Below are 13207 nucleotides of genomic sequence, written 5' to 3'. Positions count from 1 at the left end.
TTTTTTAATATAAAATATTTACTTAAAGAATTTATAATACAAATTTTAATTATGAAACATCTTTTAAATAATTCTTCCTTGGAAAATAAAAAATATTAATAAAATAGGAAAACAATTTATCTAATTTTAAAAATATTAAATTTTGTTTTTTTAGTTTTAGGTATTTTTATGAGATTAATTAATTTCCAGTGTGCCTTCCAACGGACGGATAGGTGTATGATGATGATGTAAAAATTACAGCAAGAAAAAATATGAAAAACTGAATGTAAAACACACACACAAATTATGCAAAACTGAGCGAGCTGTTGCCATTGCATATGTTCACCGGCCTGGGAGGCGATGGGCTTGGATTGGATGGTTGGATGGGATGCGATGGGGTGGCTGGAGATGGAAATGGAAATTCTATGGAATCAGACATCCGCATCTGCCCCTGACTGACTGACTGACTAGCTGACTGACTGACTGTCTGGGCTGGCCTGGCTGCACAATTCCGCACACACCCTCTTTTCAGCGTTTATATAATTTGTCAGATTTATGGCGCTGATTAGACAAATGGCGATTCTAAACGAACCAATGCGAGAGTTCTTGTGCAATTAGCCCGCTGGTTGTTGTTTATGTTGCATTGTCTTCGGCGGCAGCGGCAGCAGCATCAGCAGCATCATTTAATATAACTAGATGTGGGCGGGAGGGCCGATGGGGGCGGGGCCGTGGCCAGAGACTCATTCATAAGCAGCACTTGGGATGCGAAGATTCTTGGCAATGTGTGTGCGCCAAATGTGTGTCAAAGTTTGCTGTACTGCACTAAGCATTTTCGCAATCATCTCTTCGTTTCGTTTCGTTTGTTTGCCGGTGTCTCAGTTTTGAGTTTTTTTTTTTTTTTTTTTCTGTTTTTTTTTCGCATATGGAAAATTTTTGTCACGTTTTCCGTGACGAATTTAAAATGCGCCCGGGCACTTAATTCTTTTGTGTCACAACGAAGAGACCGTTTTTCGTCTTCAGATTTTACACAGATGCGCTAAATTGCAGACATCAATCATTTTGATATTTTTTTTTTTTGTTTATGATTTGCTCATTGCGTAATCCATACTTTTGGGGTATGGGTATAATATGGTATATTGGTATCTTTGTTCTTCTTCTTGGCTTCACACTTAGCGCCTGAATAAAAAGTTTCATGACTGCCGTTGATTTTGATTTTAATGCTGCTGATGCTGTTGATGCTGCTGCTGATGGTGAAGTTTGAAGTTGGCTCGAGAGTCGGCAAGGTCTTGATTAATTTGTTGCCAATCACTTTTCGTGTGGTGCGACAAAAGCCCCACACTCGGCCAAAGCAGCCAACGCAAACACAGCATTTAAATTTCAACTAATGTGTAAATGAACAAGCGACGACGGCCTCTTGGGGTCACATTTGGCAACATTTCTCATCTGCCGATCGGGCAAAACCATTTAAAAAGTATTTTTGTTGTCCATTTTTTCCATTTTTTTTTTTCCACATTTTTGTCTCACTTTTTTTTTTGTTCGATTTGCCGCGGCCAAGCTTCTTGGCCGTAAAAACAAGTTGCAATTACGCCCGGCAACCTTCACGCATTCCCCAGACGAGCTGATGCCCCAATGTTAATGATAGAAATTCTATATGGCCAATCAAAAAACCGCAGGAAAACCAAGTAACTAAGCCAAAGTTCAATTCAATACAATTCGAAACCAAAATCCAATCAAATCCCCTAATTCGAGCTAAGGTCAGCTCAGCCGCTGGCCATTCTTTGTATCTGTTTGTTTAAATAGATTGATTATTATTTTTGTTTGCTATTTGGGCTGGCTGTGCCATTGTTGCCGCCAACAATTTGCATCTTGATTGTGTGTATATTTCGCTTGGAACGCATCGCATTGAAGCGGAAGCTGCGCCGAGATCTGCTTCAGATTCGAGACTTGAGATCTGCTCGAGCTGTCGACGGGTGCTTCCGCGCTCAGGGCAATCTGATCTTGTTTAAAGTTTGGCTTTGTGTATTTCGTATTTTGTATTTCGTATTTGGTGTTTTGTATTTTCCTATTTTGATTTAGCCGAACATCTTTTGATGTTTGTGCCTTAGATTATGGAAATGTGGCAGCAGGCAAGACCCATCTGCGCACCATCTGAAACCTATTGTAGTTGCAAAAGGTTTTGTGTCTCAGCTCACCCACCGAAGGTCGAACATCGCATAAAACTGTCAATCTGATCGACTGGCTCACGCTGCGTATTAGTAATCTGCGTGAATAGCGAATCATCGTTTGGCGATGATTAAGCCCATTTTTACCCAGAACACAGTCGATGCACAGCGGCTTTTGAACCCCACAAGGTCAGCGGCAGGAAGTGCAGGCAACTGAAGCAAAAAACCCGAAATCAAAACACGATTCAAGGGCGAAAATGTGTAATGTGCAACAAGTGGAAAGGGAACAAAATCATCGACACAGCGGATGCAGCAGATGCAAAATGTGGAGGGCAAAACACATCAACTGGGAACTGCGGATGTTGCAAGCACCAAGAAGCGTCGAGAACATCAAAGATTTACCTTCGAAGCACTAAACAATGAGGTGTTAAATGTTTTCGTGGTGCAAATTGTTTTCCTGGAATTTTGTAAAACACCTATGCTTTTGCAGCTTGTTTTTCCGTTTTTTAACCCTGTAACTTTATTCAAGAAAATAAACTTTTTGCAGGGTAATAATAATATTAAAACAAAATATTGCCAAAATACCATTAACGTTTTGTGTTTTATTGTTTAAGGATCTTAAGGATTGATTGATTGATTGATATATTTTGTTTTAAAGTTTGAACTTTTTTTGTATATATTTTGTATGATATTAATTTTAATAGAAAAAAATAGACACCATTTAAATCGTATATTATAATGATATAAATATAATTTTAATTAGCTTCCTGTGTAGTTATTTTAATTTTAACTACCTAAGTACATTTTTTTTTGAAAAAATAAACAATAAATTTGAGTTGACTACATTTCCAACAAATAACTGCCTCTTAAGTGCTTTATATTAATTGGCCTAAAGTCACATGACTTAAGCCCATTTGCGTATTTCTTTGGCGACATCGCTGTTTCAGGCGGCCATAAAACTAATTAAATAACACTTTAAGTCCGAGATCATCTGACTCAAAGTTTTACCTGCTTTAGAGCCACCTTTGATCTCCGCGTGATCTTCGATCTGGATTCCATAAAAAAGGCCTTTTTTGCACTTCCTTAATAAGCATAATCACATCCTTGATCTACGTCACTTTGCCTTCGGGGAAGTCGGTAAATTGAAAGTTTCCCAATCGGTTGGGTATTTTTTGTTTTTTTTTTTTGCAATATGAACTTAACACTGGCCAGCTAAATATGTAATTAATTTGAGGCTAGTGTTAATCTGTTGGCCCAACACAATTCACGGCTCTTCGGGTCCAAACCTTTTGCACATGGCGCCCCCAAGGCAAGTGACTGCGGCTCTATTAATAAGGCTAATTAAAATATGCAAGGGAGGGGCAAAAAACGGGGGAAGGGGGGGGGAAGACCCATGCCGAGAGACAGAAGCGGGAATTGGAGCTCGGCCACGCCTTTTGTGATCGAATCCGCTTTCAAAATTAGTTCGCTATTAAACACAGGCACTAAATGGCAAACAAAAGTGCCACCCAAACAACGCGTCTTCATGGTCAATTAGCAGTCAACAGAAATATGACAGAAACAGAAATAAACATAAGAAAAGAGTGGCGACAAGTCGAGTCGAGTCAAAAGAGCGGTGTGCAGGTTGAACATTTGCGCTATCCAAGAGTCACGGGTTCAAATCCAGTCAAAATGTCAAGTTGATGATGGCAATTAAACAGGATTAGCGACTTGAACTTGCCCCCCACAATTTCGAATGACGCATTGCGACAGATTTGATTTTATATCTCAATCTTAATAGCGGCAAGGGAAGGGGCGATGCGAGGAATTCAATCGCACAATCACACTTAATATATTACATAATCAAGCGATCAATTTGCATATTTATGAGCGAAAATAAAAAGCAAACATAAAACTTTTTAAGAACAATCACAGATCCGGCTGGCACCGCCAGCCACTCGCGAGGTTTTTTTTTTGGGGGTCCAAATGAAAACGCGGGGGTGTTTATGGGCAGCCGACGATCCTTTCCCCCAAATCACCGCCAGTTCATTCACATGGCAATTAAAAACAGAAACAGAAACAGAGTTTGTAAATGGCAGAAGATGAAACCCATCGAACCGCTTTTGAATTTTTGGTTTTTCGAACGCGTGCGTGGGGCAGAGCGCGGAAGCCAAATCATCAGCGCTTTAATGGCATTTCGAAAGGCTTTTCAAGATCAAGGCCTGAAAAAGAAGACAAACACTTCATCAAAAATTGATATATGAAGCTGGCCGTTGAGATGGATGCCAACGCGGCGAGCCAGAAAAAAATGTATATTTCGAAATAAAACACACACACTCTCGGAGCTCGAGTTTCTAGTGCCTGGCACTCGGACAACAACTACTTAATGGATCGGCGGCTATAAAAATTATCAAACTACAGTTTTAGCCCCGAACAATAGATCGAGAAGTTGCTTTAAATAAAAACTAAATAAATAAGAGGACTGAAAAACAGTTGAAAAAAAAAAACAAAAATCGAAAAAAGAACGAAGGGGCGCACATAAATATTTATAGACAAAAGTTGTCGTTGTCTAAAGATGTTCTGAGCAGCTCATCTCGTTGTTTCTGTTCTCTGTATTTTTGTTTTTGTTTTTCTATATTGCCTGGCTGTATATTGCCGTTGTTAAAGCTTCGCTGCGGCAGCAGATGTTGCGGTCAACGTCGCCGTCAACTGCGCAGTCGCAGCTTTTCAAAGCTGCACGAGATGTTGTTGGTGGGCAGCCAGCGCGGCATCGACTATAAAACAGTTTGCTGCTGCCAATTGACTTTTGTTTTCGTTTGCGTCTGGTCTCGTCTGGTTGTCTGCTTGGACAATTCGGCGACTACAGTATAGAAACCGTGTGCTGTGCAGTGTTATTCCAAATAGCAAGCAAAGGTAAGCAGCAGAGCCCATCGCGTCCAAGGATATACACAGTGTGCTATATATATATGTACGATATGCGATATGTTTGTGTGTGCGGACAATCGAAGGACTACCATAAGTGCAAAAGCCGTAATGTGTCAATAAACAACCATAAATTGTACAAAAAAAAAATCGAGTGCTGTGAGCTGTTCAAGGATATGGAAACCTGATTAAAAAAAATCTCGCTCAGAACTGGCAAGACCTGAATCGAAGAGAACTAAAGGCGATAGAGGATTTAAAAAAAAAAACGAGTTCGTTGCCTAAGTCTTTCGTTTAATGCCTATCACAGAAAAAGTTCGCTGCCTAAGTCTTTAATTTACGACCTAACTTAGAACAAGCTCGCTGCCTAAGTCTTTTGTTTAAGAACTTTCTAAGAAAAAGTTCAGTTGCTTAAGCCTTTCGTTTAACAACTTAGGTAAAAAAGAATCATTTCAAAATACTTTTGTTTTAAAACTTTCATAGAACAAACAAAAGTTCGTTGCTTAAGTCTTTCGTTTAAGCGGTCATCAAGAAAGAAGTCTTTCGTTTTATAATTTTGCATTAAAAAGACCCATAAGATCCATCGTAAAAATAAAATAATTTCTGAATATAACTCACACAAAATGCAGTTTGCGCAATGCTGTACATGAAATTTTCCATCACCCATAACCAGTCAAAGAAAAACCCGAAAAGCGAAACAGTCGATAATGCACAAAGCCCACTTGGCCTGTAATTTGCCCGCTGGCATCAAAGGGCACTGAGCTCTCCGTAGGTGTATAATTAAATGCCTCATCAGCTCGTCAGCTCGGCTGATTGATTAACATGCATGAAACAAGAAATGGACAAAGCGCTGATGGACAAGTTACAAAACGCAACAAATGAACAAACAAATGAGTAAGAAAACAAAAAAGTAGCCACCAAAAAGTAGCCAAAGCAAAAAAAAAAACATAAATATTTCTCAATGCAGCAAACGCTTGAACTCTTCACTTTGGAAATGTCGCTGACGAAAATGAAATCAATACGAAATCCACTTTTCATTATGTATTGTTACCAAATTAGGCGCTGACCGCTGATAAGCGGCGGATCATTAATGATTTATAGTTGCCAAATAAACACTGGCGATAAAGATAAACAACACGGACACGCAATCGACGCCCGGATCAAATCCAATTAATATGCAACAATTTCAAGCTGCGCGGACATTGAGCTTCGGTTAATGCTAATCCGACGCGAATTGCATTTGCATAAGGAGGAAGAAACGACTTTAAGCCGGGGCTTTTAATTAAAATGCTCGGCGACGTGGAAGGTTCTAGCCGAAGACACGCAGCGTCTGAAAAGCAGGCGATAAAAAGTCAATAAAACCAGTTAAGGTCAGCCAATGCTGCTTGTGTAATCAACATGTTTGCTGCGGCTGCTGCTGCTGCTGTTGCTGCTGCTGCTGCTGCAGATGCTAAATACATTTTTATTTATGAATAATGTGATGTGCTGACGATGCCGTTGCCGATGCTGATCACGTTGCCTCCGCTGCGCCACAATAAAAATGAAAATAAAAATAATAAAGTCTCAAGTGTCGTCGGTCGTCGATCGCTGATTGTTGATCGTCGATCGCCGATGGTTTGGCGTTTGGTAGTCACTGTGGCACTGTGTCAGTGGCCGCCGGGGGCAACCGGTTGCGCATCCTTGACATAAAAAGCGATCTCGATCTCGATCTCGCACCAGAGACCAGCTTACATCTTCGTATCGAGCTGGAAATTTATACGAAATTGCGTATACGCAATGGCCTGCGAGGTGGCGAACCAAAAGGGCGCGGCGTCTTTATCGCCCCGATAATCGTGTACAAATTTATGTTAATGACAACGTGTTAACAATTTGCATATCTATATCTGTAGTTGTACCTGTTTCTGTACCTGTACCTGTGATTTGCCAAATCGCACACTGAATGGCATTTTGTCTTACCAAATGTTTTGCTCACGCTCACGCTTCTGTTTCTCTTCTCTTTATATTTTCATATTTGGCCTGCAGATGAAAGTCACACTGGCATTAGCGACTTTCTGCGTGGTGGCGGCCTGCAGCCATGCGGCCAGAACCACCACAACCACAGCGACCAAGCCGGGTCGCTTCCTCTCACTGCCCGTGCCCGCCAAGTGCGCTAGCCGTAAGTATTCACAATCCTACCAACTACCTGACCCAATCATTAACCCATCCATCCATTCCCACAATGGCGAAAAGTAAAAGTGTCGAATGCGGCGAGAATATTAAGCGGTTGGTGTGCCGTCGCTTCGGCTGCCAAGTTTGCACTTGAATTTGTTTGGCAATGCGACGTGTGGGTGTAACCACAACAGCCAGGGGATTTTGCTGAAGGTCGCTGACGTGAGCGCCAGCTTTATAGTCGTCTTTGGTTTTAATTCACTTTTTTTGGCCGCCTTTTTCGTAAACAAATTCCATTTACCAGATAGAAATAAAGCAAACAAAAGTTTAATTCAATCTATTAAAAGGAAACACTTTAAGAAATCACTTATTTTGTGATTAATTTGTTAATGAATAAGTCTAAAAACTAAAAGTTTTCTTAAAAAAGTAAAAAAAAGTATATATATTCATTTCTTTGTAAAGGTTTAATATTTTCTCTTAATTTAATGATATTTTCTCTTAATTTAACTAATGGATTATAAAACATTAAAAAAATGAAGCTAACCGGAACTTGAGATCATTAACTATCAAAAAGTGTTGAAAATTGTTTATTTTCCAACCGTACAATTAAATAAAGTAAAAAATGAAGTGGTTTCCTCGGCTTAGGCTAGATATTAACTCTCAATTTGCCAAATCAAAAGGGGGTTAAGTGTTAAATAGTTCAGTTGAAGTGGGTTTTCCTCATTTATTCTAGCGATGAATGACGATGCAAGTCATCGCCTGAGATTACAAACATTGCATCGGGGCTTAGAGTTCAGACGAAAACGGGTGAAACGCCTGAACAATAGCATCATCGCTGCATATCCGGTACACTAATGAACACTTTGCAGTTATTGCTAATTAGGCAAGCCCTAACTCACACCAGCATCGGCGCACTGCCACATACTTATGGCCAACACACACTTAGACTACTAAGCCGAGCCGTTAAACATGCAACTTTATTTTCGGGGCGTCACCGAGTTGCATTTCCAGTTTTGATTTTTTTGAGCCCGGTGCGCCGTTTTAGATCTTTCATCTCTTAGAAATTTCCAGTTATACAAGCGCAACTTTTTTAGGTCTCCCAATAGTTAAATCACCTGATTAACTATTCAGACTTAATTACCTTTTGTAGACAACTCTCTCAGGCGTGCAGTCGCTCGATAATTAAGATTCGAAAACGGTTTGGTTTTTCTAACTCACTGCTAAAAGATGCCAATCGCAAACCGGGGGGAATGCAATCGCAGTTGGCGGATTATTATGCAAGTTTTGGTTAGGAAAATATTAATACGTTGCCAAGACGAGTTTTAGCCATATTATCGCCTTGACCTGCACACAAAAGGACCAATAAATGTGGGGAAATTGCAAGAGGCAGCAGCAACAGCAACAATAGCAGCAGCAAAATAAATAATAATGTGCAAACAATGGCAAATAAGGCCATTATGTTGGACTTAAGCCGATTTGACGCGAAGTATGTATTGGGGCGGGGGCGGGGGCGTGGCAAGGGGGCAGTTGCAAAAGTGGCTTAAAGCGCGGCTAATGACGCGTGCCAGCTGTGGCAACAGGCGGGTTTTTTTGTTGTTTTTTCCCCCATTATAGGGGCGTTACCCGCGGGCGGACATATCGCACATTGCGAAGACCGACTTCGACTTCCAAAGAGGCAGCTAATCAAATGGAAGCTGGCAGCTCGCTCAGGCGAAACAAGTTCGAGGATGGAGCTGTTAGGCGGGGGTTCCCATTGTTCCTCACGGCGGACAAACAAACCGACAAAGAAAAAAAATAAAAATATAAATAAAAGAAGGAAAAAAAACGGCAAACCTTTTGACACCATCCAAGACAAAAGGAAAGCGGCAGGCGGCAGGCGGCGGGCGGCGGGCGTCGGGCGCAAAAAGAAGCATGCTGCATAAATTGCGGAGATTGCGTAACCCGCCGCCACCGGGGAAGTTGTGTAAGGCCTGGGGCAACGATTTTTTTTTTCTTTTTTTTTTGCACTTTTGGCATTACTACTTGCTTTCGGGTTCGTTTGCGCTCTTTTTTTTTTCTTTTTTGTTGTCTGCCCATGATGGGGCAGGCTCGAAGACATTGCACTGGGTCTCGAACTGAAGATGGGGCTGCAGTCGCGCGGAGAACCGGTTCCACTGGCCACACCCACACTGGGAAAAATATATAGGCGAAATTTATTAAGATTTATCTTTGTTTTTGTATTTAATCGTTATTGTTAACTATTTCTAGAAGCAAGAAATTTTTGTTCCAATTTAAAGTGTTTGTTTTGGAAATACAACTTTTTTTTTAGTTCAAAAAATTTTTTTTCGGTGTTAAATCATAATTAATGGTATACAATAATTATTTTTAGCACATTATGTTTGTTAAAGCTACTTTTAAATGGTCTTAGGATGTGAAATTTAAAAAAACCTTAAGCCAAGCCATAAATAACCACATTTTCTTCCTGTGCACTGCCAAAAGTATCGCCCCCATTAACCCGACTTTCTCTTTCTGGACCCACAGGTCCCAAGGAGTTCTCCTACCGCGGCAAAAACATGTTCCTAACCACCCACGTGCCCGCTTTGGCCAACAAGAAGGTCGACTGGCTGGATGGCCGCAATCTGTGCCGCGAGTACTGCATGGATTTGGTCGCCCTGGAGACCCAAGAGAAGAACAACCTGATCTTCCGCGTGATCCAGCAGAACGATGTGCCGTACATCTGGACGGCCGGACGTATCTGTGACTTTGCCGGCTGCGAGAATCGTCCGGATCTGGAGCCCAAGACCGTCTACGGATGGTTCTGGTCCGCAACCCGCGAGAAGATCCAGGCCACCAACCGCATCCCACAGGGCTGGGGCTACAACCCGTGGTCGCAGACCGGACACAAGAAGCGCCCGCAGCCGGACAACGCCGAGTATGACATCAACCAGACCAAGGAACAGTGCCTGTCCGTGCTGAACAACGTGTACAACGATGGCATCGCCTGGCACGATGTGGCCTGCTACCACGAGAAGCCCGTCATCTGCGAGGACAACGAGGAGCTGCTGCGCTATGTGGCGGCCACGAATCCCGGAATCCGTCTATAAGGCGGCACGCTGGGCGTTCGCTGTTTGCCTAATTTTAAAGCTACTTATTATAATATTCCTTAAACGAGTTTTTGTATCATTTTTGTTTGTATGTGTACGACGAAAACGGAAGAAAGCAAGACAAATAGACTTTAGAATTTACAATTTCCGATCTTACCACCTATAATACTGTCATCAAATCCCCAACCCACAAATCCCAGCACCCAGTGTCACTTTACCTTTTCTCGTTTCAAAACTGCCAATTTTACGCGTAGAATTCCATTCCGTTGTAATCAATTGAGTCGTTTTCGGACCGCACTTGAAACTATTTATAAGCAATCTTAAATTGCGAGTGTATCTCTGTCCCTCTGATTTCCATCCTAGCAAGAAATTCGGAATCTCTTTAGTATTTTGTTTGAGACACTCACTCATGTTTTGCGCACAAAGAGATTGAATAAAATTTTGTAAAGATCCCATTAAACAAACCTTAAATGAATACTTTGGCTTTTTATTGGCGTTGGTTTGGCTGATATCTGTTTGATCTTCGATCTTCATGGGATGATCCCGATGAGCTGCGATATCTTTTAGAGCATCTACCACGATTCAATCGGGCTGACCATTTATCACTTCTCGATCTGGAATTGAACTCCGTCTGATGGGAGTTTTTGAGATCCTGTCTTGTTCCAGAGTTCCTAATGCTGTTGCTTAAGTCTTTGGAGTTTTCCAGCTCCATCTCAGGGCTCTCTGACCAGCGCCAGTTCCTACCATGCTCATTGTGGTCATCCCAACTAAAAGAAGGTAAATTAAGTATTACTGACAAACAACAGTTTAATATAAAGGCTTACCTTGGAGTCTTGGCCGTAGGAGTTTGCCTAGAGCGTCGTTCACTTCTTGGAGTCGTCGTATTTTCCAGATCCGTGTTGAACAGATTGTTTGGATTGCGAAATATATGCAGATAGCCGCAGACGTTACCTTTGGGACATTTACGTGTTAAGGACAAACCTTTAAAAAGCCACAGATTGTGATAAAGAAAATGGGATTAAAAAAACATATGGGTTAGGCAAACTGAGTGAGTTTTGGTTTGACAAAGGATACGGCTCTTCTTGGCATGCAGTTCACGTACCGCACACTGCGCCACGCCAGGTTTTCAGATTGGAGAACTCCACGCTCAGGCGCTTGGAGGCATAGAATCGACCCTGAAGACTGGTAAAAGCGCGAAGGGCAGATCTAAAAATATAAATTAAGAAGGCTTTAAATAATATATATAAATACGGTGAAGGAATATTTAAAAATCATAAAAAAACAGCCAACACAAAGATAATCAAATTTGAATAGACATACGCTAAAAATATAAATAACATGCAATTACTTTCATATAAAAATGTTGGAAACTAGGCTTCATTAGGCAATAATTTGAACACCCGAATTATTTGCATACAAACAATTGTAATTAAAATTGTATAATTAATTTAATGGGAATTATAGTTAAAATTCCCAGACAAACCGTTCGTTTGTGTATTCCACGAAGACATTTCCCCTCAAATGTTCGAGCGTATTGCGCACAGTTCGGAAGTTGACGATTTGGCCAAACTTCTCCAGTTCCTCGACGGCATCGTCGAAGAACTCGTCGTAGTCGCTGCGCAGATCCTGTTCGGTCAGCTCCAAGTGCTCCTCCGCGGAGGCGTACTCTTTGTGTGTCCGCTGTTCCCGCAGCATGGAGTGGTTGAAGAAGTGCCGGATGAGCAGGATCCTGGCCAGCATTGGTCGTCGATGGTTGAAGGTGCAGGCATGACCGTAACGGCAGCAGTTGGTGCGACTGAAGAATTCGCATGGTCGTTCTCCCGGTTGGGTTTCCATCACGCGGAGCAAGTGTTTCGGTGGCTTCTCCACGCGCGGGTTGTTCAGGTACTCGGCCATGCTCTCCATCATGGCATCGAATTCGGCGGCTGCCTTGGCGGCTTTGCGGAGCTCCTCTTCGCGCTGCTTCCTTTGTGTTTCCTCCCGTTCCGCCCGCTCTTTGGCCTGTTCCCGCTGCAGTCGGTCCACTTCCTCCTGCTCCCTGCGTCTTTTGGCCTCGTCAATGCGGAACTGCCGCTGGGCGATGGCCTCGCATCGCAGCCAGCACTCCTCCGCATCCTGGTGCTCTCGTTCGGCCACAAGGCGCTGAAATTCCTCCATTTCCTGCTGTTTCTGCAGCCATTTCTGGTAATCCGGCTGCAAAAGTCTCAAATTTTGTGCCTCCTCCTCCAATTTGTCGCGTTCTTTTGCTTGTTTTTGGCGGCGTCGTTTCCTCTGCTGCTTCTTGACTAACTTTCTCCTTGCCCTACACATTAATTCACAATAATTTATTACAATTATTTAGGTACTAAACAATTATCTACTTTTTTACAGCATTTTTGCAGAATCAAAACAATGGAATTCAGCGAGCAGTTAGAACGAAATTATGAGCGAATACCTAAAAAATACCAAAACAAGTGTTTCCGAATACCATAACATACCAAAGTTGTAGAAATAGGGTGGACCACACAACACCAAAATTTGAAAAAAAAAAGGTATTCATCCATAATAATAAACAATATTTATGAACCTTTGTTTTAAATTCCAAACACTTTGTATTTTAGTATAAACGATTTTCAACAATGACCCATTCATTTAGCAATTTAAGAGATGCTCCAAATTGGAAATTTAAAGGTTATTGTAGTGTTAAAATAAAACTGTTAAATTTTAGTTATAAAATCTATAAAAATAATTAAATTTAATTAAGTTCTCTATGCAGTTTTAAGTATTCTTTTTCTAAATCGGTTCATCGTATTTGTATTCTTTGCAATAAGCTTAATGTGCTTTCATAAGTGACTTCTAAAGTTGATAAGCTTTAATTAACAGTTTATATTTTGAAACTGTTCTAACACTGTTGTCGCTGTGCTATGATGTGCTTTAAATAACAGTTCTTATTATAAC

At 41.4% G+C, this 13207-nt stretch overlaps 2 protein-coding genes across 5 annotated transcripts; one reads left to right on the top strand and one right to left on the bottom strand.

The window, feature by feature from the left end:
* Positions 1 to 4913: 4913 nt before the first annotated feature.
* LOC108138917 lies at positions 4914 to 10745 on the top strand. The gene is made up of 3 exons (XM_017261479.2): positions 4914 to 5033; positions 7062 to 7194; positions 9708 to 10745. Exons 2-3 carry the CDS (start codon positions 7062 to 7064, stop codon positions 10268 to 10270), a joined length of 696 nt encoding a protein of 231 aa, XP_017116968.1. The 5' UTR covers positions 4914 to 5033; the 3' UTR covers positions 10271 to 10745.
* Positions 10742 to 12674, bottom strand: LOC108138916 (U2 small nuclear ribonucleoprotein auxiliary factor 35 kDa subunit-related protein 2). 4 transcript variants are annotated; one of them, XM_017261477.2, is made up of 5 exons: positions 12631 to 12674; positions 11754 to 12572; positions 11373 to 11476; positions 11095 to 11251; positions 10742 to 11037 (listed from the first exon to the last, which is right to left on the bottom strand). In XM_017261477.2, the coding sequence occupies exons 2-5, from the start codon at positions 12425 to 12427 to the stop codon at positions 10758 to 10760; spliced, it is 1215 nt and encodes a 404-aa protein (XP_017116966.1). In that variant the 5' UTR covers positions 12428 to 12572; positions 12631 to 12674; the 3' UTR covers positions 10742 to 10757. The 4 variants fall into 4 exon arrangements, with proteins under 4 accessions (XP_017116966.1, XP_041566246.1, XP_017116964.1 ...); XM_041710312.1 differs by having other exon boundaries at positions 12639 to 12665; XM_017261475.2 differs by having other exon boundaries at positions 11754 to 12667.
* Positions 12675 to 13207: the final 533 nt, after the last annotated feature.

The sequence above is a fragment of the Drosophila elegans genome, unplaced genomic scaffold, assembly GCF_018152505.1.
Source record: "Drosophila elegans isolate 14027-0461.03 unplaced genomic scaffold, ASM1815250v1 contig_814, whole genome shotgun sequence".
Lineage (NCBI taxonomy): Eukaryota > Metazoa > Arthropoda > Insecta > Diptera > Drosophilidae > Drosophila > Drosophila elegans.
Note: the sequence above shows the minus strand (reverse complement) of the source record. Positions and strands in the feature narration are given on the sequence as shown.

What these genes read in the sequence shown, in the direction of transcription:
- LOC108138917 (XM_017261479.2), top strand. Translation starts at nt 7,062, where the DNA reads ATGAAAGTCACACTGGCATTAGCGACTTTCTGCGTGGTGGCGGCCTGC. An exon ending in GCCCGCCAAGTGCGCTAGCC is followed by an intron (nt 7,195 to 9,707) that starts GTAAGTATTCAC and finishes CTGGACCCACAG; the next exon opens with GTCCCAAGGAGTTCTCCTAC.
- LOC108138916 (XM_017261475.2), bottom strand. Translation starts at nt 12,580, where the DNA reads ATGTGTAGGGCAAGGAGAAAGTTAGTCAAGAAGCAGCAGAGGAAACGA. An exon ending in GTGGAATACACAAACGAACG is followed by an intron (nt 11,477 to 11,753) that starts GTTTGTCTGGGA and finishes TTATATTTTTAG; the next exon opens with ATCTGCCCTTCGCGCTTTTA. An exon ending in CCTACGGCCAAGACTCCAAG is followed by an intron (nt 11,038 to 11,094) that starts GTAAGCCTTTAT and finishes ACCTTCTTTTAG; the next exon opens with TTGGGATGACCACAATGAGC.